The 26,590-nt window shown below is 33.4% G+C and overlaps 1 protein-coding gene across 1 annotated transcript; it reads left to right on the top strand.

Moving 5' to 3' along the window:
- The first annotated feature begins 340 nt into the window (after positions 1–340).
- ZSWIM2 (zinc finger SWIM-type containing 2) lies at positions 341–24,490 on the top strand. The gene is made up of 9 exons (XM_082466845.1): positions 341–521; positions 1,657–1,733; positions 3,308–3,348; positions 9,319–9,529; positions 10,594–10,845; positions 13,751–13,835; positions 14,566–14,675; positions 16,751–16,904; positions 17,833–24,490. The coding sequence occupies exons 1-9, from the start codon at positions 357–359 to the stop codon at positions 18,643–18,645; spliced, it is 1,908 nt and encodes a 635-aa protein (XP_082322971.1). The 5' UTR covers positions 341–356; the 3' UTR covers positions 18,646–24,490.
- Positions 24,491–26,590: the final 2,100 nt, after the last annotated feature.

The following is a 26,590-nucleotide window of genomic DNA, read 5'->3' as shown; positions in this document are numbered from 1 at the left end:
ATCCAGAGCCCAAACTGTAACCGGGTTGTGCGACTATCCTAACACAGAATTCACAAGCCCCCGCCTGCGAGGAACCAGCAGAAGGAACGCGAGAGATTTGACAGCGATGACTTTGGCCACCAGCTTTTAAATCAGCCAGTTGGGTATTAGAAACACTCTACAGTCAGGAGTGTCGCTTCAGGAAGGAATGGAGGCGAGTGTGAGCTGCGGAAGCAAACCTCCGCGCAAGGCACTCTGGGACACTGCGACTCAACCGCCGTCTCCAAGGCAACCGGCGGGCACGCGGTTGTCATGGAGACCGGCGGGAGACTCTGAAAGCCTTGCGAAGGGGCTGCCATCGCCCCTACCCAGGCAAGATGCTTCGCGGAGGCTGTAAGGCCTCTGAAAGGCGAAGACACTTTAGCGACCGCCTCAGCTGGCAACAAGACCAGGCGCTGAGCAGCAGCATCTACCTCCTACGAGAGATGGGCCCCACCTCCTTTCTACTGAGAGAGGAAGAGCCGGAAAACAGGGATTTCCGAGTAACTACCGCCCCCAACCCTCCTCGGCTCCCTGCCAGGCCGACCCGCGCGGTCCCCCCAGGCCCACCTTGTATGTAGCCACTCGCTGCCGAACCCCACCCGCGAGTGTTCCAGACTCTAAAGATGTGCACATTGCAGAGCGAAATAGTATTTGTTAGAAAAGTTCCATTATTGGAGGTTAGGACTCCAAATTGCATCCAACTCTTCTAAGATGATGGCCTTTGATCTCTGGGCTTAAAAAAGGGAGACATTTTATCTGAATATATGGTTTGCATTTATGTGCATTCTCAGATCCGTTAGCAGTCAATAACCCTGTAACTCAAACGAAATGAAAATCGTACAATCTGTTTACAAGCCGTATATATTTGCTAAATAAATAAAACAGGGTTTTCTTTACTTTTTAGTCAGTCTGAAGCTATAACAAGACCCTTTTAAAGTATGGCTTAAATGGTGATTCCCTGGAAATGTCTTAATGAATAAAAATTATTTTTCATTTTGCTGAAAGACCACAGATATTTCATATTCGCATATCCTACTCTCACCACTCAAAAATCAGCCACCACTCTACCTCCCAGGAGTTGACTTGAAATTTTTTAATTTAGTGTCATGATGCTTATCTCAGACGTCCTTTTTTCACTTTTTCACTATAACCCTTAGGGCATTTAATAAATAGTTTAAGCCAGTATAGACTTGGTGAATAAAATTAGTTTTCTTGAATAAAATTAAATAAAGTAAACTCACCAATTGAAATGCACAAAACAAAAATCCCAGAAGAACTACTTTACAAAAGGTCTTTAGCTCCATTGCAAAGTAGAATTTCCTTTCAGTTAAAAATTTATAGATTTTTTTTCAAGTTTTTAAAATTAGATTTCTTTTCACTTGCCTGAATGTAGGTCTCTTAAAAACAGTCTTAGCTGACGATGCAATTTGTTGAACAAGGCAAAGAATAAGGAAGTGAAAAATTAGACTTGTGTCAAGAATTAAGATGTTCCAGTAGACTATGTTCAACCTTTTGGAGTCACCTAAACTAAAATATCTCTTGAAATCTCTTTTAATCCAATTATCTATTAATTTTACTCTATAACTCTAAAAACTGACTGGAACTTTTTTTTAAGTATGCATTTTTCTTTTGAAGGTTTCTCTAGGAAATCCTCATGTTTGTAATTGTTCCATATTTCTGAAAGGAGGGGAACTTTGTAAGCATATATGCTGGTAAGTGACATTGTGATGAAGATCTTCCGCAAAGGAACATCTTGGTATATTACATGTTTTGCCTTTTTCATGGCTTGAGTACTGCAAGATTAAAGAAATTTGGTGTTGGGAGAACTTAAAGGTAAAATGGTTGTAGCTTGTCAATATCGTTTTGGATATTTTATTTCATCCCAAAAATTAAGTGAGGTTTAAAAATTAAGTGAGGTTTAAAAATTAAAGTGAGGTAAGCATACTACCACCTCTACATGTTTGGAATGTTATTGTTTTTAATAAGAAAAAATCAGTGTTTAGATTTTCATTATGTACAAAGGTGAAATCTAACAATAAAATAAAAAATCTCCCCAGTTCACATCACTGATGATAATTGCATGGTTCATTATTATATTTTTAAATTTTACTATTTTCCTTTTCAATAAGCATTTGTCTATGAATCTTTTAAGATTGAAGTAGGACTCTGCTGAAGATTACTTCTGTCAAATCTAAAATTTTTCCTCTAGAGTCAGAACCTGTTTGTAGGTGATCCCAGAAATGAAAAACAAAAAAATTCCTTCCATGTAATTTAAACCCACATCAACTCATTTGTTTACCTACTATACTTATACCAACAAATCACTAATTATATTATTATAGAAAATTTGTAATTGATATTTTAAGAGAAAAAAATCAAACAAGAAATTAAGAAAAGTGTGTATCTCATATTTCTAATGCTTTTCTTTATAGGTTAGAAAACAGTATATATACATACGGCTGTTATTTTTAATGCTTTTATTTACCAAGTTTTTTGTTGTTTTGATCAGTTTTTATTGAGCATCTACTAACACAAGTTATTTGCTCTAGTTAGCATAAAAATATAAAATATGGTCCCTTCAAAATTTGCAATTTGGTTTTATTATTATACATAAAATAGGTTTTTTCCATTTTTATTTTATGCCAGCTTCCTCAGAGCAAGGGCATTCTGTTCTGATTTTTATGTAATGTAACTTATTTTTTACAGTATATTTACCATAAACTTAATGGAAATATAATCCAAGTATTTAACATACTAAAGTATATTTAATATATTTAAGTAAGAATTTAATATATATTTCCCACTTTTTAAAAAAAGTCATATTCCATTTTAATTTGTGATATTTGAAAGCATTCTGTCATACGTTTAAGTGGTATGTATAGGAAAACAGTCATTTATTATTCTATCCAGAAAATTCCTCCATTTCCAGGAGTAAGAAACTTCCAGGGAAGTTTAAAAAGAGTGCTGTGAATACTTAGATTCCCTCACTAACCTCTCTTTGTGAGCTACCCTATGTCATAAAGAAATACATGGACTCTCTCCGACAAATCTCTTTACTGCAAATGTCTTTTGTTTCCATGTATCATACTTTTTTCACATATGCTTATTTTAAAACAAAAATTTAACGACTCTTGTAACAGAAAACTGATGAGAATTTTAAGTTTATCCCTAACACTTTCAGCAATATAAATTCTGTAATGCCATTCCTATTCTAAAATTAATAATACCTTTTGAGGTTATGTCAGAAATAAATGTTTTATTTTGTTTTTCTACTTTTGAATATTAGGGTCTTGTTGAAAAAATTCAGGCTTCCAAGGAATCATGAATGTAAGTTGTGTTTGTGTGTTTTTACTAATTTGAAGTTAACGAATTTAATAATTGTTTATTTAGACATATTCTAAATTTAGACAGTTATTGTCCAGACAATCTGAAACCTGTAACACAGTTTGTTACATTTAAGACAGTTGGAACTTTTTTCTTCCTATTTAACAAAAAATGTAACTTTATATGCCATTTCACATTAAAAAGCACTTAATGAAAAATGAGGTGAAATAATGGCCAGGTTTTCAGTAGAAAAACTTTCCCTCATGAATTCTAAGCAAGGATTTACAGTAGTTTCTGTATCTAAATTTGTTTTAATTATGAGAAAAATGACACATGTAATTTTTCACGTCCCAGAAATAGTTGACATGGTACATAATTTCATTTAAAAATGTTTACTGACAAGTTTTTATGCAAAAAATATATGTATTTTACAGTTAAATAGTTTTTATGTCCGTACCTGCATTGAGTTTAAAGTCAGGCATATGAAATTTTTTATAATTTTCAATTTGAAATTTAATTTAAAATTAAATTCTAGAGTCCTCAAAAATAAAAGAGAAAGAAAAATAATTCTATCACAGGTTATTTAGATTTATACATTTTATAATAAAGACGCTGTCATTATGGAAATGTTTCCTGCAAAGATTTATTTAACCTATACTAGATTCATCTAAGAACTGCAAAGGCATTTAACATTTATTAATAAATGTTTATAATATTCATAAAGAATTAAAGTGATAATCAGTTTTCAATTTTTTTTCAATTCAGGGTATTGGTTCTATTTAGGCAAGTTCATTCCCCCCAACTATTATATAAGTACAAGCACAGTTGACATTTAAAAGTCCTACTAGATAATAAATTAATATTAGTGTTTCACAGGGATTTTTCTTTTGTATTCTTCTCTCTACCCATTTTCTTAGAAACATCTCATATTTTCTGTCTCCACCTGTTACCTCTGTAACAGTGATTTCCACATCTTATCAGCAGACCAGTATTTCCAGCTGCCTTCTGAGCACCACAATTTTGGAGGTCCCACAGGCATTTTGAATAGTAAATTCCCCCCATATGTGCTCTCCTGTTGTATTCCCTACCTCACATATTGGCTTTCCTTTTTCTTTAGTCTCCAAAGCTAGAAACCTTGGCATTCACCTTGTTTTTCCTTTCTCATCCTCTTCTCTCATAAACAAATCCTGTTTATGTTACATCCTACCTACTTCTCAACAGTGATTTTACTTCCCCATCCTCATTCTTACCTTTGTTCAACCTTCATCAGCCCTTACTTAGTAGTGTTCTTTGTAGCCTCCCTGTTTCCAGCACCTGCACTTTGTTGCTTTCTCCTTCACATTGTAGACAAAAGGTTCTTTCTGAAATGTCACTTACTCTGTACTTCATCCTCTCTCCCAATCCCTTCATACACAATAATTAGGTTGGATGAGTTCATGGATATTGTTTTCTTCTCTATTTCTCCATTGTATACACCTGAAGTTAAATGTTCACATCCTCTCCAAAGTCTTAGTTATTATCTACACTATTTTCCATACCATTTTCACAAGCTTCTATACTAGGGCTACCCAACAGAAATATAATGTGAACCACATATGTAATTTTCTGGTAACATATTATAGAAAGTAAAAATAAACAGGAAAATTAGTTTTAATAACATATTTTAATTTAACCCAATACATCAAAATATCATGTCAGCATGTAATCAATATAAAAATTATGATATTTTAATGTTTTTTCATACTGCCTTCAGAATCTAGTGTGTATTTTACATTTACAATGCATCTCACCTCAGACACTATATTTTCATTGGAAATGCTTGATCTGCATTTAGACATCATAAAATATTCAGTTGAAAAATTCATATAATACCCAAATTGTTATAAACATAAATTTTCCAGAAACTATAGATTATCAGTTTTCCATTTAAATTTAAATAAGACAAAATTTAAAATTCAATTTTCAGTCACACTATCCACATTTCAGGTGCTCAGTAGCCACATATGGCTAATGGCTACCATATTGAACAGTGCAGCTCTACCCAATTACATTCAACAAATATTTATTGTACTGCATATTAGTCAGGACCTCTACTAGGTGATTTTTTTAATAAATTGAATCATATGAATTGCCAATATTTTTTCATCTACAAAAATAGCAATTTCATATGGATCAATCTAATACTTTATATCATATTATCCTTTGTGCTCTTGAAGGCAGAAACCACGTCTTATTCTTTTTATAAATATCCCTATAGTAGGAAAATTTTTAAATATTTAAATTTGATCCTATATATTAATTTTGAAAAATTATATTTCCTACTAAAATAAAATATTTTTTTACCTCATATTTAAAAGACTTTTTAGCTACTCAACATTGAGAAAATCCTTTGTGCACAAATATTCAAAGAAAGTATAAGTCTCAATAATGTTGAAATTTATCATTTAAATGAAAGTTTGAAAATTAAAGTAATTCAAAGAAAGCTATAAACAATTATTCAATAATATTATGTAAAGTATGTACATAAGTGTGGAGAAGAAGGTAGTGAAGCAGAAGCGCTTTGAACCTCATTCATAGATTCTTTTCTAAAACAAATCTGGAAACAATTATTTGTGCCCTAGTGTTGCATACAGGAAACCTGAGACTCTCTTTTATTTTTGAAGACCTATAAAGATGATTACATAGGAAGTTTTTATAAAGATATCAGTTTTTGAACACTGAATATTATCTCCCATCACCCAACAAATGCTTCCCAGTAAAACCTAACTTTATTACCTAATGGTTTTTCCTAAATACAACATCTAGTAAATGCCATCTTGTCCTTTTTTCAATTAAATATTTATGGATAAAATAAAAACTGCATTTTAGGAAAATTTTTTAAATCCCCACCACAAAGATATAATAAACTTTTTATTTTCTATTTTCTTTTTTGACCTTGTATTTATGTATACCTAAAAGTCTGTGGGAATTCTGTGTTCTGCTTTTGTCACACACTGTTACTTTATAAATATTTTCAGTGCTATGTAGTCTCTCTCATTCAAGTCATCAGTGAATGTTAAATAAATTATAATATACCATGTTAGTGTATGGTATATCATAATTTATTTAACATTCTTCCATTTTAGGCATTTAATTTACTTCTGACTACCTGTTATATTCTTTGTAAATGAAACTTTTTCTTCTCTAAATTATTTCTGTAGCCTGAAGTCTCATTAACTGGATCTTGCAGTAAAAGTATTATTTTTTTACTGAGATATAATTGACATATAACATTATATTAGTTTTGGGTGTACAACATAATGATTCAATGTAAGTAAATATTGCAAAATGATCACCACAGTTAATCCAGTTAACATCCATTACCACACATAGTTACAATTTTTTTTTCTTGAGATGAGAATTTTTAAGATTTATTTTCTTAGCAACTTTCAAATATGCAACAGAGTACTATTAACTATAGTCACCATGCTGTACATTATGTCCCCATGACTTATATATTTTATAAGTGGAAGTCTGTACCTTTTGACCACCTTCAGCCATTTCTCCTACCTCCTAGCCGTCCCCTGGCCCAACATCTGGCAAACATCAATCTGTTCTCTGTATCTGTGAGTTCGAGGGTTTTTTCCTTTTTTTAAGTATTAATATTTTTATGTCTGTCACGCATAGGTATTGCTTTATAGCAATACTTTTGCTGATTTATGATTTCAGCAGTATATCAATTTTCTGCTAGCTTTGCTTTTTGGATTCATGTTTTAGGCATATTTAACCATATTACTTAAGCATAAAATGGAAGATATTAACAGCATATTTAAGTCTCCAAAGAAAATAAAGATACATGGAAATATTTTGAAAAGCTAATAGTATTCTATAATATTAGAAAAAAAGACTAAGTCACACAAAGTGGGAAAAAATAACAGATACAAAGTTCATAATAATCTATTCATTCCTAGTAAATTAAGTAAGAAAATAGTTTTCATTCTTCCATACATCTAACATACCCTTAGAATCCAAAATGCTCTGAAATAACTTTTTCAAATAAAAAGAGAAAATAACATAAGGCAAACAAGATGTAACATTCTATTTATTTATTACCTTTTATTTAGATTTTATGCTGTGTCTGCACTTCATTTTGATTTTAACTCACTTTTCTTTTGATATTAATAAAATTGAACATCTGTTGACTTTAATATTTGTACTCCATGTGTAAATTAAACTTTGGCTATTTATTTATTGGGATAAAACTACACACTTCTCCTAAATATAGGGATTACCCCTCTTTGCAAATGTTTTCCTAATTTCATAATTCTTTTTTATATGGTTTCATTAAATTTTGTTTTATATATATGTATATGGATTTTTGTGTGTTGCTAAATCTGACCATTTTTACTTTTCCTGTATATTGTTTTGATACTTTGAAAGTTGTCTTTCTTCCATAATATTTTAGAGATTTTTTTTTCTGCTAGCTTTTCTATTTTATTTTTATTCTTCTTTATAGCATCCATGTGTAGTTGTATTGATATAAATTGGAGGTTGGTATTTGGTTTGAAGTAATTAAATTTTCTCCATATTTCTACCTAGTTATCTCAAAAACAGCTATTAAATAGTGCTTCTTTTCATCCTTGTTTCGTAATTTTTACAGTGAGTTTTGTTTTTTTATAATACATTGTGATATCTGATAAGGTTAGCTGTCTTGCTCTCCTTTATAAAAGAATATTCTTTTATAGTCGCATACATTAATTTTTCCAAATTAATTTCAGAAGAGTTTGTTTCTCCCTTTTATTCTCCAATTCATGTTATACCACATAGAACAGTTTGTAGCCAGCTCCTCTTACGAAATTTTATGTTTCAGTATTTCTGCTGCTCTAGAGAATCTTTATCCCCCAAAGCACAATCTTTTGTTCTTCATTTTCCTCCTCATTTTTTTAGGGAGCAGATGGTGCTGTGTCTCTGTGACAAATAGCCCTCATCCTCCAAAGTAATGGTTAATTAAAGTATGATATCCTCCCACATTCCACCTGCCACGCCACCTCAGACAAGGAACAGAGATTTCTGTATTGAAATGTAACTGTGATGTTTTCAGTATTGTTAGTGTTTAATTGGTAATCTTTTTAGGGAAAATGGAGCTTTTCATTATCTTGCAAATGATTTTTTAATCTCTATATATTAAAGAATATATAAAATGAATAGAACTCAAGGGGACCAATAACAACTGGCATTTAAATTATGGCATGTTAAGAAGAGGGAAAGAGGAGGGGCATGGGAATGGACCAGAGAAAAAGGGAATCTAGGATGCCTTGATCAAAACTATATGAACTTAGTACACCATTTCTTAGAAGGACAGCAGGATGGAGAAAATTCAGAATTCAAAGACTGTGTATCCCAAATGTATAGGCAATATAGTTCCTAACAGATTGTCCTGAGGAATACTGACCAAATCTATGAAGAATGTGTCTACCGAGACACTTGTAGGGACGTAAAACTAAGGAAAATAGGTGCAACTGTGTCTTGCTCTCTCATTATCTATTTACTAATTTATTCATCTAACAAATGTTAATTACACTAACTACTCGAATCTCTCTTCTCCTTTCTGTATTTGTGCCCATTTCTTTTAATACTCCTGTATGATGATAAATATTTGTTTATGAACAAGAGAACAGATCAAAATGTAAGAGATGAGTATAGCACCAATCCAAGGAGGAGCACTGTCATACAATTCATCTGAAACCTTTATAATGCACTGGTTACACTGACTCTTTTCAGTAACAGGAAAACAAGAGATAACGTCTATTCTTTTTATAAATGACTCTTTTCTGACCTTTTGGCTCTGAAAGGAATACGAAAAGTGGTAAATGTCAGTGTAATAATTCAACCAATCTTTCTGATATTTGGGGAAAAAATGCTAACTTTCCGCCTAAGTTGTTTCTTTGTCTCCAATTTGCCACTGAATTTTAATACTTTGGAATTTATCGTTAGCTGCTTTGCAATTAGGTCTTGTGGAAAGAGAAATCAGTGACTTGCTTCGAGGGATACATCGAGTTCAAACTCCCCAACAAGGAACGAACAATGAAAATGCACAGATTGAAGAAGATGGTTACATTAAACAGAAGGAAATTAGTTCAGATGATATCTGCTCTATTTGTCAAGAAGTACTTTTAGAGAAAAAGCTTCCTGTCACCTTTTGCAGGTGACATGATTTTTCTTTGGATTCTAGAAACTTATGAAAAAATTCTAATTTAATATATTTGTAATATGTTATGAAACATGTTGATAGAAAAATAATACATATTTAAACAATTATACTTAATTGGCCTTCTTTTATTTCCTAACATGTCGTGAGAGGTCCTATTCTAACTCTAAATATTTCTGGGCTACATTTTAAAGGGTGAAAGTTAAAAAATAACTCCATTTTATTTACTTTTTCACTTTAAGTTATTAAAGTAGATAATTTTCATGTTTCTGTTTTATACACATGAATAAATGCCACAGCTTAGAGTAGTTACAAACAGTTTTTCTGAAAGTGAAGATTATTTTACTTTAAAATGATAAAAATTCTCTTCAGCTTTTCTGAATTTTATCTTTAAAACTAAATAATTCAAAATATCACTTATACATAAATGTTTATTGAGAGTATTGTACTTAACTATTCTTCAAAGGCACTGTAAATTTGGACTTGCAAAATTTGGGCAACCATTTGGTATTGAAATTTTCAATTCTTTTTTTTTCCTGATTATTTACCAAAATTTTCATCCACATTGTATTTTTTTCACATAGCTGCTTCTTTTGCATATTTTAAAATTACTATTTCCCAAAATATTATTTCTCTCAGCAGATATTTATTGGGTACAACCACATTCATATTGTGTGATTTCTAGAAAATTAAGGTGACACCCCTGCTCTCAGTGATGTTTTTATTTAAAAATAATAATCATTGTTATAATTTTCCTTTTTGTTAAGACTATATGCATTCTCACTTTAAAAATGAAAAATATTATAATGATGCAAAATCTTTTACCACCATTTCATTGAAATGGGAAAGATTTTGTTTGGAATTCTGATGTACTAAATTAAATATGATAGATTAGATTAGATAGATAAAATAGTGTTTATGTGTGTAATCAAGCTATATCTGGATAATCAGTTCAGAATCTATTTTTATAGGAAATAAAGATGGTAGCACAGAAAACTTTTATATATATATATATAACTTTGCTGTATACAAATGGTAAACTTGGATTTTATTTCTAACAGGTTTGGCTGTGGCAATAGTGTTCATATAAAATGCATGAAGATCTTAGCTAATTATCAGGATAAGATATCACACACTTCCATGTTGAAATGTCCCTTGTGTAGGAAAGACTTTGCACCATTAAAACTTATTTTAGAGGAATTCAAAAACTCTAGCAAACTTGTGACTACAGCTGAGAAAGAGCGACTAGACAAACACCTTGGAATTCCCTGTAATAACTGTCAACAATTTCCAGTTGAGGGGAAGTGTTATAAGTAAGTATCAATCAGTAATATTATAAATTTGTAGTCTAACTTTTTTTTAATTTTAGGAAACTTTGAACATTAGAGTACTAGTCATTTAGCCTTCTTCTTTTCCTCCTTTATATAGTGTGTTTGCCTTAAAGATGGCTACTTATTTAGGATTTTCAGACTAGTGATCTGTGTCAGCCCAGTACCTTAAGAATTTCAGTTGTTTTATTTTCTTTACTCACACAGAGTATTGGCTTTGCATTCCAGTCTAGATTGAGAGTCTGAAGTAGCATCCTTTCTTGGAAGCTCTGAACACAGGCTTTGTAGTTTGGCCTAAATGAGTTTCCAAGCTCACAGCCCTGCTAGATAGACCTCTCACCCCCTGTAACTTTCTTTGAACCACCAATGAGGTCATTGCCAAAAACTCCTAGGACTGAGCCAGAGGGACATTGACTAGATCAACTGAACTCGAGTTCCCCAACTCCAAACTGCAATGATGCATGTTTTGTTTTCTTTCACATCTTATACCTTAACAACAACAAGACACTTATTAGAGAAAGAAATTTTCATTACTTTTTGAGTATTCCTCAAACTTTCCCACAATTCCACAATAAAACATCAATTAATTGCTATGCTTGGGATATTGTGCTTTCTTAATTGAAATCTTCACTGTATGTTAAGAAGAAAATATTTTGCTTCAGTCTTTGTTAAAATTTTTTCTAAAATGCATCACTTTACTTTTCAGTCTTCCTGGAATTACATTATGATAAGTCTAACTAATATTTTTAACACCCTCTCATAAAACCATAAAACTGTTTTTAATCACCCCCAATGGTGAATGATACCTTTCTCCTTTAAACTGTTTCAGTCCTTTGTTTTCTCAATGTGTCACATAGAAGTAAATCAACCAGAGCACCATTAGCAGAAGTCTTTATTGAAAACAGCAAGCCTGAGAAAGCTCACTTGAGAAAGAATGGCAGAATTTTTATAAGGTTTAGCAGGAGGTGTTCAGCTAGTTTCAGGAATGTTGGTTAAAGAGAATTCTAGAAAAAGGAAAGACTTGATATTTGGCACTAGCAGCCATTTTTGGGGCAATCTGAATTTTTTCAAGAGGGGTGGGTAGGAACAATAAGGGGCTAAGGTAACGTGTGGAAAGGTGGGTTGGGAGGAACAGCTGGGGGTGACAAGGACAGGTGAAAGCCACAGTGTAAAATTTTCCGTTTTTATAGTGATGTATTCCTCAAATTGTTAATGCATGGGTGGCTTTGGTAAATTATCTCAAATCTTGCTTTTAAGTATTTTGTTAATGACAATGCTCTCCTCTGTCCCTCTGACTGCTCTTTCTGTCCCCAAGGGTGATTCTTCCTACTACCCCTCAGTACAGGCATTTTCCACTGTTCTGCTCTCTGCCTACTGCCCTGCACTCTCCTTTCAGAAGAACTTCTCTACGCATTTGGCTCACAATTATTCACATCCATATCTCCTTCCACTCCCTCAAATGCTAACATTTCAGCCGTTAGCCTGAAAAAAACTATTTATGGTAGTTTTAGTAGTGGTTTGGGTAGAAGATAAGGTAAACTAGAAAGCTTTTCAGTTTCTCTTCATTAAAGTTTCATAATATAGCTACTTACCTTTTAAGAAGTTAATTCCAAAACTATCATATATATATATATTAAAATATAGAGATATTTAACTTTTTGTAGCCCAGCATAATTTGATGTATTGAATAAACCGCACCATTGCTTTGATTGGTTGATGTTAATTATTAAGAATCTTCCCTGTATGTATAAACAAGAATAATGGATAAGTTAATACTTGCTGCTTCTAAGATGTCTGAAGGATATATTTTCCCAGATTTCTCCTGGAAATAGTCTTCTAATTCTTTGATAACTTGAGTAAGAAAATAACTTTATTTGCTTGAAATGTTATTTTTGGTGAATATTGCTGAAAGTAAATTAAAATTCTCTGCTTGTGGCAAAATTTTTATAAGTGATACATGTTTAGATTAAGCTTTGTGGAAAATGAAGTTTTTTAGTATATCAATGATTTTTATTGCAAACTTTTTATACATATACCTTTTTCTATTTTGTGAGGACAGAGAAGGAATATAGTACAATTCCTATTTTCAAGAAGTATTCTGCTAAGTATAACTCTACAATTCATGAAATAATAGGCAAACACTGGGTAATCAAATGATAGAATGTCCAATAGGCTGTACATCCTAAAGGAACTTAGAAAAAGAGATATATGAAAGATAAAGCATTCCAGGAAGACATCATGGTAGGGATATGTGGTAGGCAGAATAATGCCCTCCCAAATATATCCACATCCTCATGCCCAGAACCTGTATGTTAGGTTACATGTTGTAGGGGGATTAAGGTTGCAGATGAAATTCAGGTTGCTAATCATCTGACCTTGAAATAAGGAGGTTATCTTGGATTGCCTGGGTTCAGTGTATAATCACAAGAGTTCTTAAAAGTGGAAGAGGGCAACAAAGAAGAGAGTCAAAGGGATATGTGACTATGGAAGAAAGGCACAGAGAGATGCTGCATTGCTTGCTTTGAAGATGGAGGAAAGTGCCACAAGCTAAGCTAAGGAAGGTGGGCAGCCTCTAGAAGAAAGGGCAAAAAAACAGATCTCTATAGTCTCCAAAAAGAAATGCCATTCTGTGGACACCTTGCTTTTAAACCCATTGAGACCCATGTCAGACTTCTGACCTACAAAACCGTGAGATAATAAAGTGTTGTTTAAGCTGCTAAATTTGTTGTAATTTGTTTCAGTAGCAACAGGAAGCTAATATGGGGTGAGATTTAAGATGGGCCTTGTCATATCTGCATAGTTCCCAGGAAATCTTGGCCAGAATTTTTCACCAAATACAATCAAAATAATTGGATTTTTTCTTGTATGTTTTGGTGTTTTGCATTTTTAGGTGTACCAAATGTATAGAATATCACTTATGCCAGGATTGTTTTGATAGCTGCTGCCATCTTTCTCACTCATTTACATTTCGTGAGGTACAGTATCCATCTTGAATTTCATATAGTGTTTGTATTTTCCTATTGTAAATCTAAGTAAAATCTAAGAATAGGTAACCCTCTGGAGTAGAGCTGACTGTGTTTGAATAAAAACCAAAGACAATAATTTTTGGAGAACTCTTTTTCATAAGGATTTATAGGCAATCAGTTCTTACATTGGTAATTTATAAAATCCAACACAATAACAAATATGTAATGATATCATACATAAATCTTAAGGACAGAAATTACAGCCATCAAGCTTGAAAATTCATTTTTAAAAAAGATCTCAACACTACAAAATGACTTATAATGTTTCAACCATTTACGGTTTTAAAATTTCTTACATCATGGAATTTTATTGCTATCATTTGAATCTAACAAGTAAATAAGTATCTCCTGATGCTGAATAATAATGCTACCTTCTACTTACTACACAAGATTAAACATCCACAATTACCATTATTGATTAATAGATAAATATTTTTACCTTAAAAAGTAATGTTATAGTAGCTGTGCAACAGTATATTAGACTCACTAATAATTTGAAAATTCTTTAAAGTGTTAATTCTTTAAAGTGTTAAAAAGCTAAAGTGTTAAAAAGTGTTTAAAATGATGAGTCTTTATTTATTTACATTATTATGTTATTGATACACAGCCTACTGATTTAATGCACAAGATAAAAGCTTCCACAATTTGCAAAGTAACATTCACCTTTTACCTATTACAGAAGAGAAATCAAAAATGGAGATCGTTGGAAAAAAGATCAGATGAAACTGTAAAATATATAGATATTAAAAATGAGGTAGAAAAGATGCCACATTTTCAAGAAAAGCAAGGGTGAGATTCTCAGTGAAATTTATATTTCTTGGGATATTTAAATAATTTTTCAGTTTGGATAAGTTTTATTCATTTCTTTATTCAATAAATATGTATTGAGTACTTATTATATAAACTAGGTGACATAGTATTCAAATGAAGAGCAAGGCTCTGGAGTCAGAATGCTTAAATCCAATCCTAGTACAACCATAAGTTGGCTATGCAACTGTTGGGCTAGTTACTTCACTTCTCCTTCCCACATTTTTATCTTTAAAATGGGGATAATTATAAAACCAGTCTCATAGGAATTTTGTGCATGTGAAATGAATTAATACACACAGTAAATATTCAAATAATGCTGTCTATTATTATTATTAATTCTACCAGAGATTGTACTAGGTATTAGGGATATCTAGTTTCCTCAGCAATTAAGTGATCATCTAAATAAATGTAAAATTAAAACTGATATATGTTATGTAAAGAAAAAATACAGGAAGCTTTGAGATTTGCTTGAAGTAAATGGCCTCTACGGGAAGGAAGTCTTTCTTTCCTTATTGCCCTCTATTCCACCCCCAGGGAAGGAGAGTGCTAAGGGGATTGGTTGTATTTCAAAACCCTGACTAGTGGACAGTCATCCAGACCTTTTGCCATACTTCGTATCAATTAAAGAAAATTAAACATACTGTGTATAATTAACATATTAGGTACACTATAAAATATATACAAAGCTCATTTTAATAGGATGGGATAAAATTGAAATATTTTTTAAAGGACAATTTCAATGAATTAACCAAACAAAAATTGTGCTTGTTTATACATATATATGTGTGTATATATGTATTTCTATCCCACATATATATAGTAGATAGATAGATAGATAGATAGATAGATAGATAGATAGATAGATAGATAGATAGATAGATTTCTATCCAACCCAGTGGATATCTAGCCCATGCCCTGTGGGTACTCCACACACTTCAGAGACCAGAACTCTTGTGGAGCATAAAATGCTTTGTGGGTATGAAAGGAGCCTATACAAAGGCTCTCCATCTCCATTTCCCTTGGCCCTGGCTGGGTATCACACTTCAACCTCTTAGAATGATAAATTGTATAACTAATGGTTTAGGAGATATTGTGGGGGGAGACAAGAGAATATTAGGGGTAGAAGGACATTCTAGGCAGAGAAAATGGAATAAATAAAAGGAGAGACTTTCAAGATTTTTAAAAAAAGTGATTAACAACCTGAAATAATAGAAACACACAGATTTTTTTTTAGTTGACAATTAAGTGACGTTGGTAAAAGCAATTTTTGTAGCATGATGAAAGTTTATCCGAAGAGTAATGAGAAGTATAAAGTTTTCTAAAGAATATGTTTGAACTTTATTCTGAATGACTTTTGAATAATAAGAATGCATCTAACCTTTTAACCAAGATTTTGTTTTTACATATTTGTTTTATCTGTTTTATCAGTTGCTAGTGGCATCACATTTACATTGTGTAATCTTAGTTATGTTTGTTGGTACTTTTGGTACAAAAATGGGGTTGGTATCTTTAGAGTTCATTAGCATGGTCTAACAATACAGAAGTAATAAGCATATACCCCAAGTGAAAAAAGTCTCCTCATAGATTATGACCTACCAGTTTATAATAGTAGCCTGGAATATTTAATATGGTTTACCATGCATCTTACTTCCTACCAGATGACAGAGTGAATTGGGTTGTATTTTTCTAAACACAAGCCTGTGTGTTGGCTCAGACTGAAATAATTTGAGTACATGGTTCTCACCAAAATTATGTTCGGTTTCACTGATGTTAAAAAGTGCAAATCAAAAAATTTCAGGTTAGTATTTTTATTTGAAATGACTTAATTAAATTTTGTTCCTTATGAAGTTGATGTTGAAGTTGGATCCATCTTGTTCAAGATCAATACAATAGATTTTGTAACTTTATAATGTACGAGATTTATTATCTTCAGTTCTAGAAAGCACTGGGTTCATTTACATTATTTATTTGGAGGTTATTACCTGTACTATTGATTACTTCCTTATCTACAATCACATATGACCATTTATGTCTCTCTGTTTATTCTCATTTAGCCAAGTTTACACACCAAAACTCGTGGTAAGGTCACTGCCTCTCTTACTGATCACAAAGAATAGTAAACTGCTTGCTCCAGGCTACCAGTGTCGACTTTGTTTGAAGGCATTTCGTCCTGGTCAGCATACAAGATTGCTACCATGTACTCACAAGGTAGAAGTCACATCATTTTAGTTTGACTTTCCCTGTAGGGCCAGTTTTCACAAATGAAGTGGCAATTTAAGTCTCTCCTTTTACTTTTTAGTTGAATTATGAGCAGAGATGTTCAAATTGAACAGTGTGTGCAGAAAGCTAGAGCGGAGACTATTGAGAAGGCAGCTCTGCCCCCCAAGGATGGATTCCTATTAATTAGGATTCATTTCTGTAAAAACTATTGAGGAAAGATAAAATGGCACTTTAAGTTAGATTCTTTTATCTACTTTAGTTACCTGTAAAAGGAAAAGGCTTATAGAATACTAACTTTTTAATGTTATTTTTATGATTCTTTAGATGAAACAGAAATGCTTAATTTGACATAGTTTATTATTATTTCAAATGAACTTACTGGAATCAAAGTCTAAAGTTGCTGAATCACTATGTAGTGGTAACCAGGTTTTTTCTGAGTTAAAGTTGTTTTAATAAATAAACTTTTATAGCTTTAGAGTCACCCTTACTTATAATGACTGGTAATTCGTTTTCTTCCCTAGAAGGTGATTTGTCACGTTATGTCTTACCATCATCATATCAATTTTCAACTCTAGTTGGCTATGACATTTTTATTGCTTAATAATTTTCATTCATTAGAAAGCAACAGTGAAATTAATGGCTTGAATAAGTAGTGAGTTTTTAATGAAATTGCAAAAATGGCATCCATAGAAGGCTTTTCATTTTAATGTGGAAAATGAAGATCAGTCTCTAACCAATTACATTTTTAAGAGAACTTCAAAATATTTCCATAAAACTTGATGAATTTTATTACCTTCCAATATTATGAAACAGTGTTAAAAGTAACACAATAATGAAAGTGGGGAAATTTTACATGGATAGTATACATTATAAACAAGATAATATATCTCTGATTAACTTATAACTTTTTTTTAAGTTTCATAGGAAATGTATTGACAGTTGGTTACTCCACAAGTGCAATTCATGCCCTATTGATGGACAAGTTATATATAACCCTTTAATCTGGAAAGATAGAGCAGTGAATGGACATGCACATCAGTCTGTTTCAAACACAAACATCACTCATCTGTCAAAACAGGAAGAACCAGAACTTTTTATTCCTGGTACTGGATTAGTCTTAAAACAAAATGGACTTGGAATTTTACCTATCGTACCTCAGCGTAATTCTGAAAAGTTGAATACACCTCAAAGTCCAATAGATACTTATCAGAATATAACAATAGATGATCTGTATTCTGTCAAAGTAGATGATTCAAATTCAAGAAAATCAATCTATGAATATAAAATTAGCCAACATTTCCCCAGCTACCTCCAAGATTTACCCACTGGATCCTTTGGAAAAATATCATCTCAAACATTTTTTCCTTCTATTGATCACAAGAGTATTATATATCCAGCTGGATTGGAAAACCCATGTATCAGTAAAAATCACCATGCCAGTCAAAGCCAGAAGATAAACAAAGACTGTAAACGTGTTAACCACAATTCAAAGAAGACTCTTGGTAATAAAATAAGAGAGGACAACACGAGACCAAATACTTTGCTTCCAGAAGATTTAAATCTTATTGTCAATCGGGGTACAACTAAGCTTAGTTTGTCTAAGAGGTGTAATAATTGTACAGGGAAAATTAGACCAAAATGTAGTCATTTATCCAGAAGGCCTATATCTCACCCTTTAAGTACAAAAAGTACTGAGCTATCTTTAATATTGGAAGGACTTCAGTTATAAAAACGTATTTTATTAAAATCAGAAAATATTTGAATATTGAACATAAAAGTTTTTTGTAGAACATAAAAACACTATATACTCTTGACAAATATTCTCTGTTGTTATTTTGCCTACTTGTCTATGAATAATGACCTACAGCTAAAGGAAATGGCCTCATTCCTTATAAGACTTAAAGAATTAGGTATCTTAATGAGTATGTTCAGTACGTTATGAATTATAAATAATTTTTAGAACTTTCACATGTGACTTTACACTGATTAAAATAATTGTTTTTAATTAAGGAAATAGATTTTCCTTGCCCTGAGTCATTATTTTCAAACATTTCACTTGATGACATGTAACATACAGGGATTCTCTCCAGGTATTTTTACAGTTTCTTGCACTAATAATCACCAGAAACCTATAGGAAAATCCAGATAGTGGTTTTATTTTTTACTTTATTCCTTAAAGGAGGTTTCTTGTATAAGAAGTGAAATAAAATATCCTTATAATGCTATAAGCTATGCCACATTTATAGTGGTTTTACTGGGGTTTTTTTTCATCAAGAAATATATAAATACTACCAAATTCCCCCTTTTTTATTGAAGTATAGTTGATTTATAATATTGTGTTAGTTTCAGATGTATGGCATAGTGATTCAGTATTTTTTCAGATTATATTCCAGAATAGGTTGCTATAAGATAATGAGTATAATTCCCTGTGCTATTCCATTATAGATTATTACAAGATAATGGGTATAACTCCCAAGTATAGCCTTGTTGCTTATCTATTTTATATATAGTAATTTGTATCTGTTAATCCCATATCCCTGATTTGTCCCTCCCTGCTTCCTCCCCCCTTTGGTCACCACAGTTTGTTTTCTATATCTGTTTCTATTTATATATATATATTCATTTTATTAGTTTTTAGGTTCCACATATAAGTGATATCATGTAGTATTTCTCTTCTCTATCTAACTTATTTCACTAAGCATAATATTCTCTAGGTCCATCCACATTGCTGCAAATGGCAGTATTTCATTCTTTTTTATGGCTGAGTAATATTGCATTATATATATATATATATATATATATATATATATATATACACATACAGACACACACACACACACACATACCACCTCTTATTTATCCAGTCATCTGTTGATGGACACTTAGACTGCTTCCATGTCTTAGCTATTGTACATAGTGCTACTCTGAACATTGGGAAGCATGTATCTTTTCAAATTAGTATTTTAATTTTTTCTGGATATATACCTAGGAGTGGGATTGCTGGATCATATGGTAGTTCTATTTTTAGTTTTTTAAGGAATCTCTTCCACAGTGGCAGCACCAATTTACATTCCACCAAGTGTACAAGGGTTCCCTTTTCTCCACATCGTCTCCAACATTTGTTGTTTGTAGACTTTTTGATGACAGCCATTCTGACAGGTCTGAGGTGATACCTAATTGTGGTTTTGATTTGTATTTCTCTAATAATTAGCAATGTTGAGCATCTTGTCATGTGCCTGTTATCCATCTGTATGTCTTCTTTGGAAAAAATGTCTATTCAAGTCTTCTGCAAATTTTCTGATTGAATTATTGGTTTTTTGATACTGAGTTGTATGAGCTGTTTATGTATTTGGATATTAACCCCTTGTTGGTCATATCATTTGCAAATATTTTCTCCCATTCCTTAGGTTGTCTTATCGTTCAGTCAGTAGTTTTCTTTGCCGTGCAAAAGCTTTTAGTTGGGTCACGTTTGTTTGTTGTTGGTTTTTTTGGATTGATGAATTGAATTTTATTTTGTTGGAGTAAAAACCTTTCCTTTGAGAGCATTTGCTTTTTGTTCAACATGTATTTGTCGAGTTTTCTTTTAATGTAAGATGGTGGAGTAGAAGCACTTGAGCTCACCTCCTTCCGTGAAAACAACAAAATCACAACTAACTGCTGAACAACCATCAATAAAAATGACTGGAACCTGCCAAAAAAGATGTTCTACATCCAAAGACAAAGAAGAAGCTACAACGAGACAGTAGGAGAGGCCCATTTGCAATAAGATCAAATCCCATACCTGCCGGGTTGGCAACGTACAAACTGGAAAATAATTATATTGCAGAGTTTCTCCCATAGGAGTAAGAGTTCTGAGCCCCACATCAGGCTCCCCAGCCTGGGGGGCTGGCATTGGGAGGAGGAGACTCCAGAGCATTGGGCTTTGAAGGCAAGTGGAGCTTGATCAAAGGAACGCCACTCCTGGAGTGTGCACACAAGGTCTGTGTGCACTGGGACCCAGAGAAAAAGCAGTGACTTCATAGGAGCCTGGGCCAGACCCACCTGCTGCTCTTGGAGGGTCTCCTGGGGAGGCGGGGGCAGCTATGGCTCACTATGGGGACAAGGACACTGGTGGTGGAGGTACTGGGGAGTACTCATTGGCATGAGCTCTCCTGGGGGCCACCATTTTGACACCAAGACCTGGCCCCAACCAATAGCCTGTAGGCTCCAGTGCTGGGACACCTCAGGCCAAACAACCAATAGGGTGGGAAAAGAGCCCCACCCTTCAGCAGACAGGCTGCCTAAAATCTTCCGGAGTCCACAGCCATCTCTAAACACACCCCTTGACACGGCCCTGCCCACCAGAGGGATAAGACCCAGCTCCACCCACAAGGGGACAGATACCAGAAGCAAGAGGAGCTATAACAAGAGGAGCTGGAAGACAGAATGGTAGAAATGACTGCTGTGGAACAGAATAAAGAAAAAAGAATAAAAAGAAATGAGGACCGTTTAAGAGACCTCTGGGACAACATTAAACACACCAACATTCACATTATAAGGGTTCCAGAAGGAGAAGAGAGAGAGAAAGGGCCTGAGAAAATATTCAAAGAGATAATAGCTGAAAACCTCCCTAACATGGGAAAGGAAACAGTCACTCAAGTCTAGGAAGTGCAGAGAGTCCCATACAGGATAAACCCAAGGAGGAACACGGTGAGACACATAGTAATCAAACTGACAAAAATTAAAGACAAAGAGTAAGGACTTCCCTGGTGGTGCAGTGGTTAAGAGTCTGCCTGCCAATGCAGGGGACATGGGTTCGATCCTGGTCCAAGAAGATCCCACATGCCGCGGAGCAACTAAGCCCGTGCACCACAGCTACTGAGCTTGCGCTCTAGAGCCCACGAGCCATAACTACTGAGCCCGCATGCCACAACTACTGAAGCCTGCATGCCTAGAGCCCATGCTCCACAACAAGAGAAGCCACTGCAATAAGAAACCCACACACCACAACAAAGAGCAGCCTCTGCTCACTGCAACTAGAGAAAGCCCACACACAGCAACAAAGACCCAATGCAGCCAAAAAATAAATAAATAAATGAATAAAAATTTTTAAATGCCAATCAAAACATTTTAAAAAAAAAAGACAAAGAGAAAATATTAAAAGCAATAAGGGAAAAGCAACAAATAACATAAAAGGAAATCCCCATAACGTTATCAGCTGATTTTTCAGCAGAAACTCTGTAGGCCAGAAGGGAGTGGCGCAATATATTTAAAGTGATGAAAGGGAAAAACCTACAACCAAGAATACTCTACCCAGCAAGGCTCTTGTTCAAGTTCAACAGAGAAATCAAAAGCTTTAAAGACAAGCAAAAGCTAAGAGAATTCAGCACCACCAAACCAGCTTTACAACAAATGCTAAAGGAATTTCTCTAGGCAGAAAAGAAAAGCCCACAGCTAGAAACAAAAAAATTACAAATGTGAAAGCTCACCAGTAAAAGCAACCATACAGTAAAGGTAGGAAATCATCCACACACAAATATGATATCAAACCTAGCAATCGTTAGAAGAGGAGAGTACAAATGCAGAATATTAGAAATGCATTTGAAATTAAAAGACCAGCAACTTAAAACAATCTTGTATATCTATAGACTGCTATATCAAAACCTCATGGTAACTGCAAACTGAAAATCTACAATAAATACACACCAAAAAAAGAAAAAGGAATCCAAACACAACCAATTTGTTTGTTTTTGCTTTTATTTCTTTTGCCTTAGGAGACTGATCCAAGAAAATATTGCTACAATGTATGTCAAAGAATGTTCCACCTATGCTCTCTTCTAGGAGTTTTATGGTTTCACGTCTTAAATTTAGGACTTTAAACCATTTTGAGCTTATTTTTGTATATGGTGTGAGGAAATATTCTAATCTCATTGTTTTACATGTAGCTGTCCAGTTTTCCCAGCATGACTTGTTCAAGAAACTGTCTTTTCTCCACTGTATATTCTTGCCCCCTTTATCATAGATTAATTGACTGTAGATGCATGGATATATTTATGGGCTCTCCATTCTGTTCCAATGATCTGTGTGTCTGTTTTTATGCCAATATCATGCTGTTTTGATTGCTCTAGCTTTGTAGTATAGTCTTAAGTCTGGGAGGGTTATGCCTCCAGCTTTGTTTTTTTTTCCCCCTCAGGATTGCTTTGGCAATTTGGGGTCTTTTGTGGTTCCATATAAATTTTAGGATTACTTGTTCTAGTTCTGTGAAAAATGTCATGGGTATTTTGATTGGGATTACATTAAATCTGTAGATGGCTTTGGATAGTATGGCCATTTTAATAATATTAATACTTCCAATCCAGGAGTATGGGATATCTTTCCATTTCTTTGAATCATTTTCAATTTCCTTCATCAATGTTTTATAGTTTTCAGAGTATAGGTCTTCCACCTTCTTGGTTAAGTTTATTCAAAGGTTTCTTTTATATGATTTTAAATAGTATTTTTTTTTACTTCCTGATATTTCATTATTAGTGTATAGAGATGCAACAGATTTCTTGTATCCTGCAACCTTGCTGAATTCATTTATTCTAATAGTTTGGGGTTGGAGAATTTAGGATTCTCTATATAGAGTATCATGTCATCTGCAAATAGTGACAGTTTTACTTCTTTCCAATTTGGATACCTTTTATTTCTTTTTCTTGTCTGATTGCTGTGACTAGGACTTCCAGTACTATGCTAAATAGAAGTGGTGAGAGTGGGCAGCCTTGTCTTATTCCTAAATTTAGTGGGAAGGTTTTCAGCTTCTCACCATTGAGCATTATGTTGGCTGTGGATTTGTCACAAATGGTCTTTATTATGTTGAGATATGTTCCCTCTATACCCACTTTGATGAGAGTTTTTATCATAAATGGATTTGAATTTTGTCAAATGCTTTTTCTTCATCTATTGAGATGATCATGTGACTTTTATGCTTTCTTTTGTTAATGTGGTGTGTCCATTTTGATTGATTTGAATATGTTGAATCATCCTTGTGACACTGGAATAAATCCAAGTTGATCCTGGTGTATGATCCTATAGTTGAATTAAGTTTACTTATAGTTTGTTGAAGATTTTTGCATCCATATTCATCAGAGACATTGGCCTGTAATTTTCTTTTTTTGTAGTGTCTTTGTCTGGTATCAGGGTACTGGTGGTCTTGTAGAATGAATCTGGGAGTATTCCCCCCTCTACAGTTTTTTGGAATAGTTTGAGAAGGATAGGTATAAGCTATTCTTTATATGTTTGGTCAAATCCCCCTGTGGAGCTGTCCAGTCCTGGACTTTCGTTTTCTGGGATTTTTTTAAATTACAAATTCAATTTCACTTCTAGTGATTGGTCTGTTCAAATCGTCTTTTCTTCTAGACTCAGTCTTGGCAGGCTGTCTTTTCCTAGAAATTTGGCTATTTCTTCTAGGTTGTTCCATTCATTGGCATATAACTGTTCATAGTATTCTTATGATTTTTTTATATCTCTGTGGTATCAGTTATTATTATCTTTCATTTCTTATTTTGTTTATTTGGGTCCTCTGTCTTTTCTTCTTCATAAACCTGGTTAAAAGTTTATCAGGGCTTCCCTGGTGGCGCAGTGGTTGAGAATCTGCCTGCCAATGCAGGGGACACGGGTTCGAGCCCTGGTCTGGGAAGATCCCACATGCCACGGAGCAACTGGGCCCGTGAGCCACAACTACTGAGCCTGCGCATCTGGAGCTTGTGCTCCGCAACAAGAGAGGCCGCGACGGTGAGAGGCCCGCGCACCGCGATGAAGAGTGGCCCCCGCTCACCGCAACTAGAGAAAGCCCACGTACAGAAACGAAGACCCAACACAGCCATAAATAAATTAATTAATTAATTTAAAAAAAAAAAAAAGAATTAAAAAAAAAAAAAAGTTTATCAATTTTATCTTTTTTAAAAAACAGCTTTTGGTTTCATTGATCTTTTCTATGTTTTTTATCTCTATTTTATTTATTACCTCTCTCATCTTTATTATTTCCTTCCTTCTGCTGACTTTGGGCTTTGTTTGTTCTTCTTTTTCCAATTATTTTAGGTGGTAGGGTAGGTTGTTTATTTGATATTTTTCTTGTTTCTTGAGTATCACTATGAACTTCCCTCTTCTATGCTTTCGCTGCATCCCATAGATTTTGGAAAGTTGTGTTTTCATTTTTATTTCTCTTGAGGTATTTTCTGATTCCCTTTTTGATTTCATTGTTGATCCATTGATTTTCTAGTAGCATGATGTTTAGTCTCCACTTTTCTGTTCTTTTCCCGTTTTTCTTTCTGTAGTTGATTTCTAGTTCATACAGTTGTAGTTAAGAAAAATGCTTGATATAATTTCTATCCTCTTAAGTTTGTTGAGGATGGTTTCGTGATCTAGAATGTGGTTTATCCTGCAGAACATTCCATGTGCACTTGAAAAGAATGTGTATCCTAGTTTTTTGTTTGCTTGTTTGTTTGTTTGTGTGGATGTAATGTCCTGTAGATATCTATTAAGTTGAACTGGTCTATTGTGTCATCTAAGAACACTGTTCTCTTTCTGATTTTCTGTCTGGATGATCTATTATTGATGTCAGTGGAGCATTAAATTAAGTCTCCCACCACTCTTATTGTGTTATTGTCAGTTTCTCCCTTTATGTCTGTTAGTATTTGCTTCATATATTTAGGTGCTCCTGTGTTGAGTGTGTGTATGTTAATGAGTATAGTATCCTCTTCTTATATTGATCCCTTTATCATTGTAGAATGCCCTTCTTTGTCTTTTGTTATAGCTTTTGTTTTAAAGTCTATTTTGTCTGATATGAGTATTGCTACCCCTGCTTTATTTTGTTGTTTCCATAGGTTTTTGATTGGTGGTTACCATGTTGTTCACATATGCTAACCCATAATTATATCAACTTGCTTTAAACTGATAATCATTTAAGTTCAAACACATTCTAAAAGATCTACCTGTTTTACTCCCCTCCAGCACATTTTGTGTTTTTGATGTATCTTACATTTTCATGCTTATCCCTTTACTGTTTAGTTATAGTTGCTTTGCTATTTTTTTTAATCTATGTACTGGCTTATTTAAGTGACCTCAATCCTTACTATGTATTTGCCTTTCCTATTAGGATTTTTCCCTTTCCTGTAGATTCTTACTTCTTTTCCATTTAGAGAAGACTCTTCAACATTTCTTTTAGCATAGGCTTAGTATTGCCGAGTTATTTTAGTTTTTGCTTCTCTGAGAAATTCTTTATCATTCCTTCTATTCTAAATGATAATTTTGTTGGGTAAAATATTCTAGGTTGCAGGGTTTTCCCTTTCAGGACTTTGAATATATCATGTCACTCCCTTCTGGCCTTCAAACTTTCTACAGAGAAATCTGCTGATAGCCTTACGGGGTTCCCTTGTATATAACTCTTTGTTTTTCTCTTGCTTCCTTTATCTTTAACTTTTGCCATTTTAATTACATGTCTTGGTGTGGGTCTGTTTGGGTTCATCTTGTTTGGGACCCTGTGTACTTCCAGTACCTAGATATCTCTTTCCTTCTTTAGGTTTGGGAAGTTTTCAGCCACAATTTCTTCAAAAATATTTTTGATTCCCTTCTCTCTGTATTCTCCTTCTGGAACCCCTATATTGTGAATGTTGGCATGTTTTATGTTATTCCATAAATCTTCTCTGTTTCTTGTG

The sequence above is a fragment of the Balaenoptera physalus genome (genome assembly GCF_965194825.1).
Source record: "Balaenoptera physalus genome assembly, chromosome: 6".
Taxonomy (NCBI): domain Eukaryota; kingdom Metazoa; phylum Chordata; class Mammalia; order Artiodactyla; family Balaenopteridae; genus Balaenoptera; species Balaenoptera physalus.
Note: the sequence above shows the minus strand (reverse complement) of the source record. Positions and strands in the feature narration are given on the sequence as shown.

Coding starts and splice junctions, on each gene's coding strand:
- ZSWIM2 (XM_082466845.1), top strand. CDS start 357: ATGCTTCGCGGAGGCTGTAAGGCCTCTGAAAGGCGAAGACACTTTAGC. Junction 9,530..10,593: donor CTTCCTGTCACCTTTTGCAG/GTGACATGATTT, acceptor TATTTCTAACAG/GTTTGGCTGTGGCAATAGTG. Junction 13,836..14,565: donor ACTCATTTACATTTCGTGAG/GTACAGTATCCA, acceptor TACCTATTACAG/AAGAGAAATCAAAAATGGAG.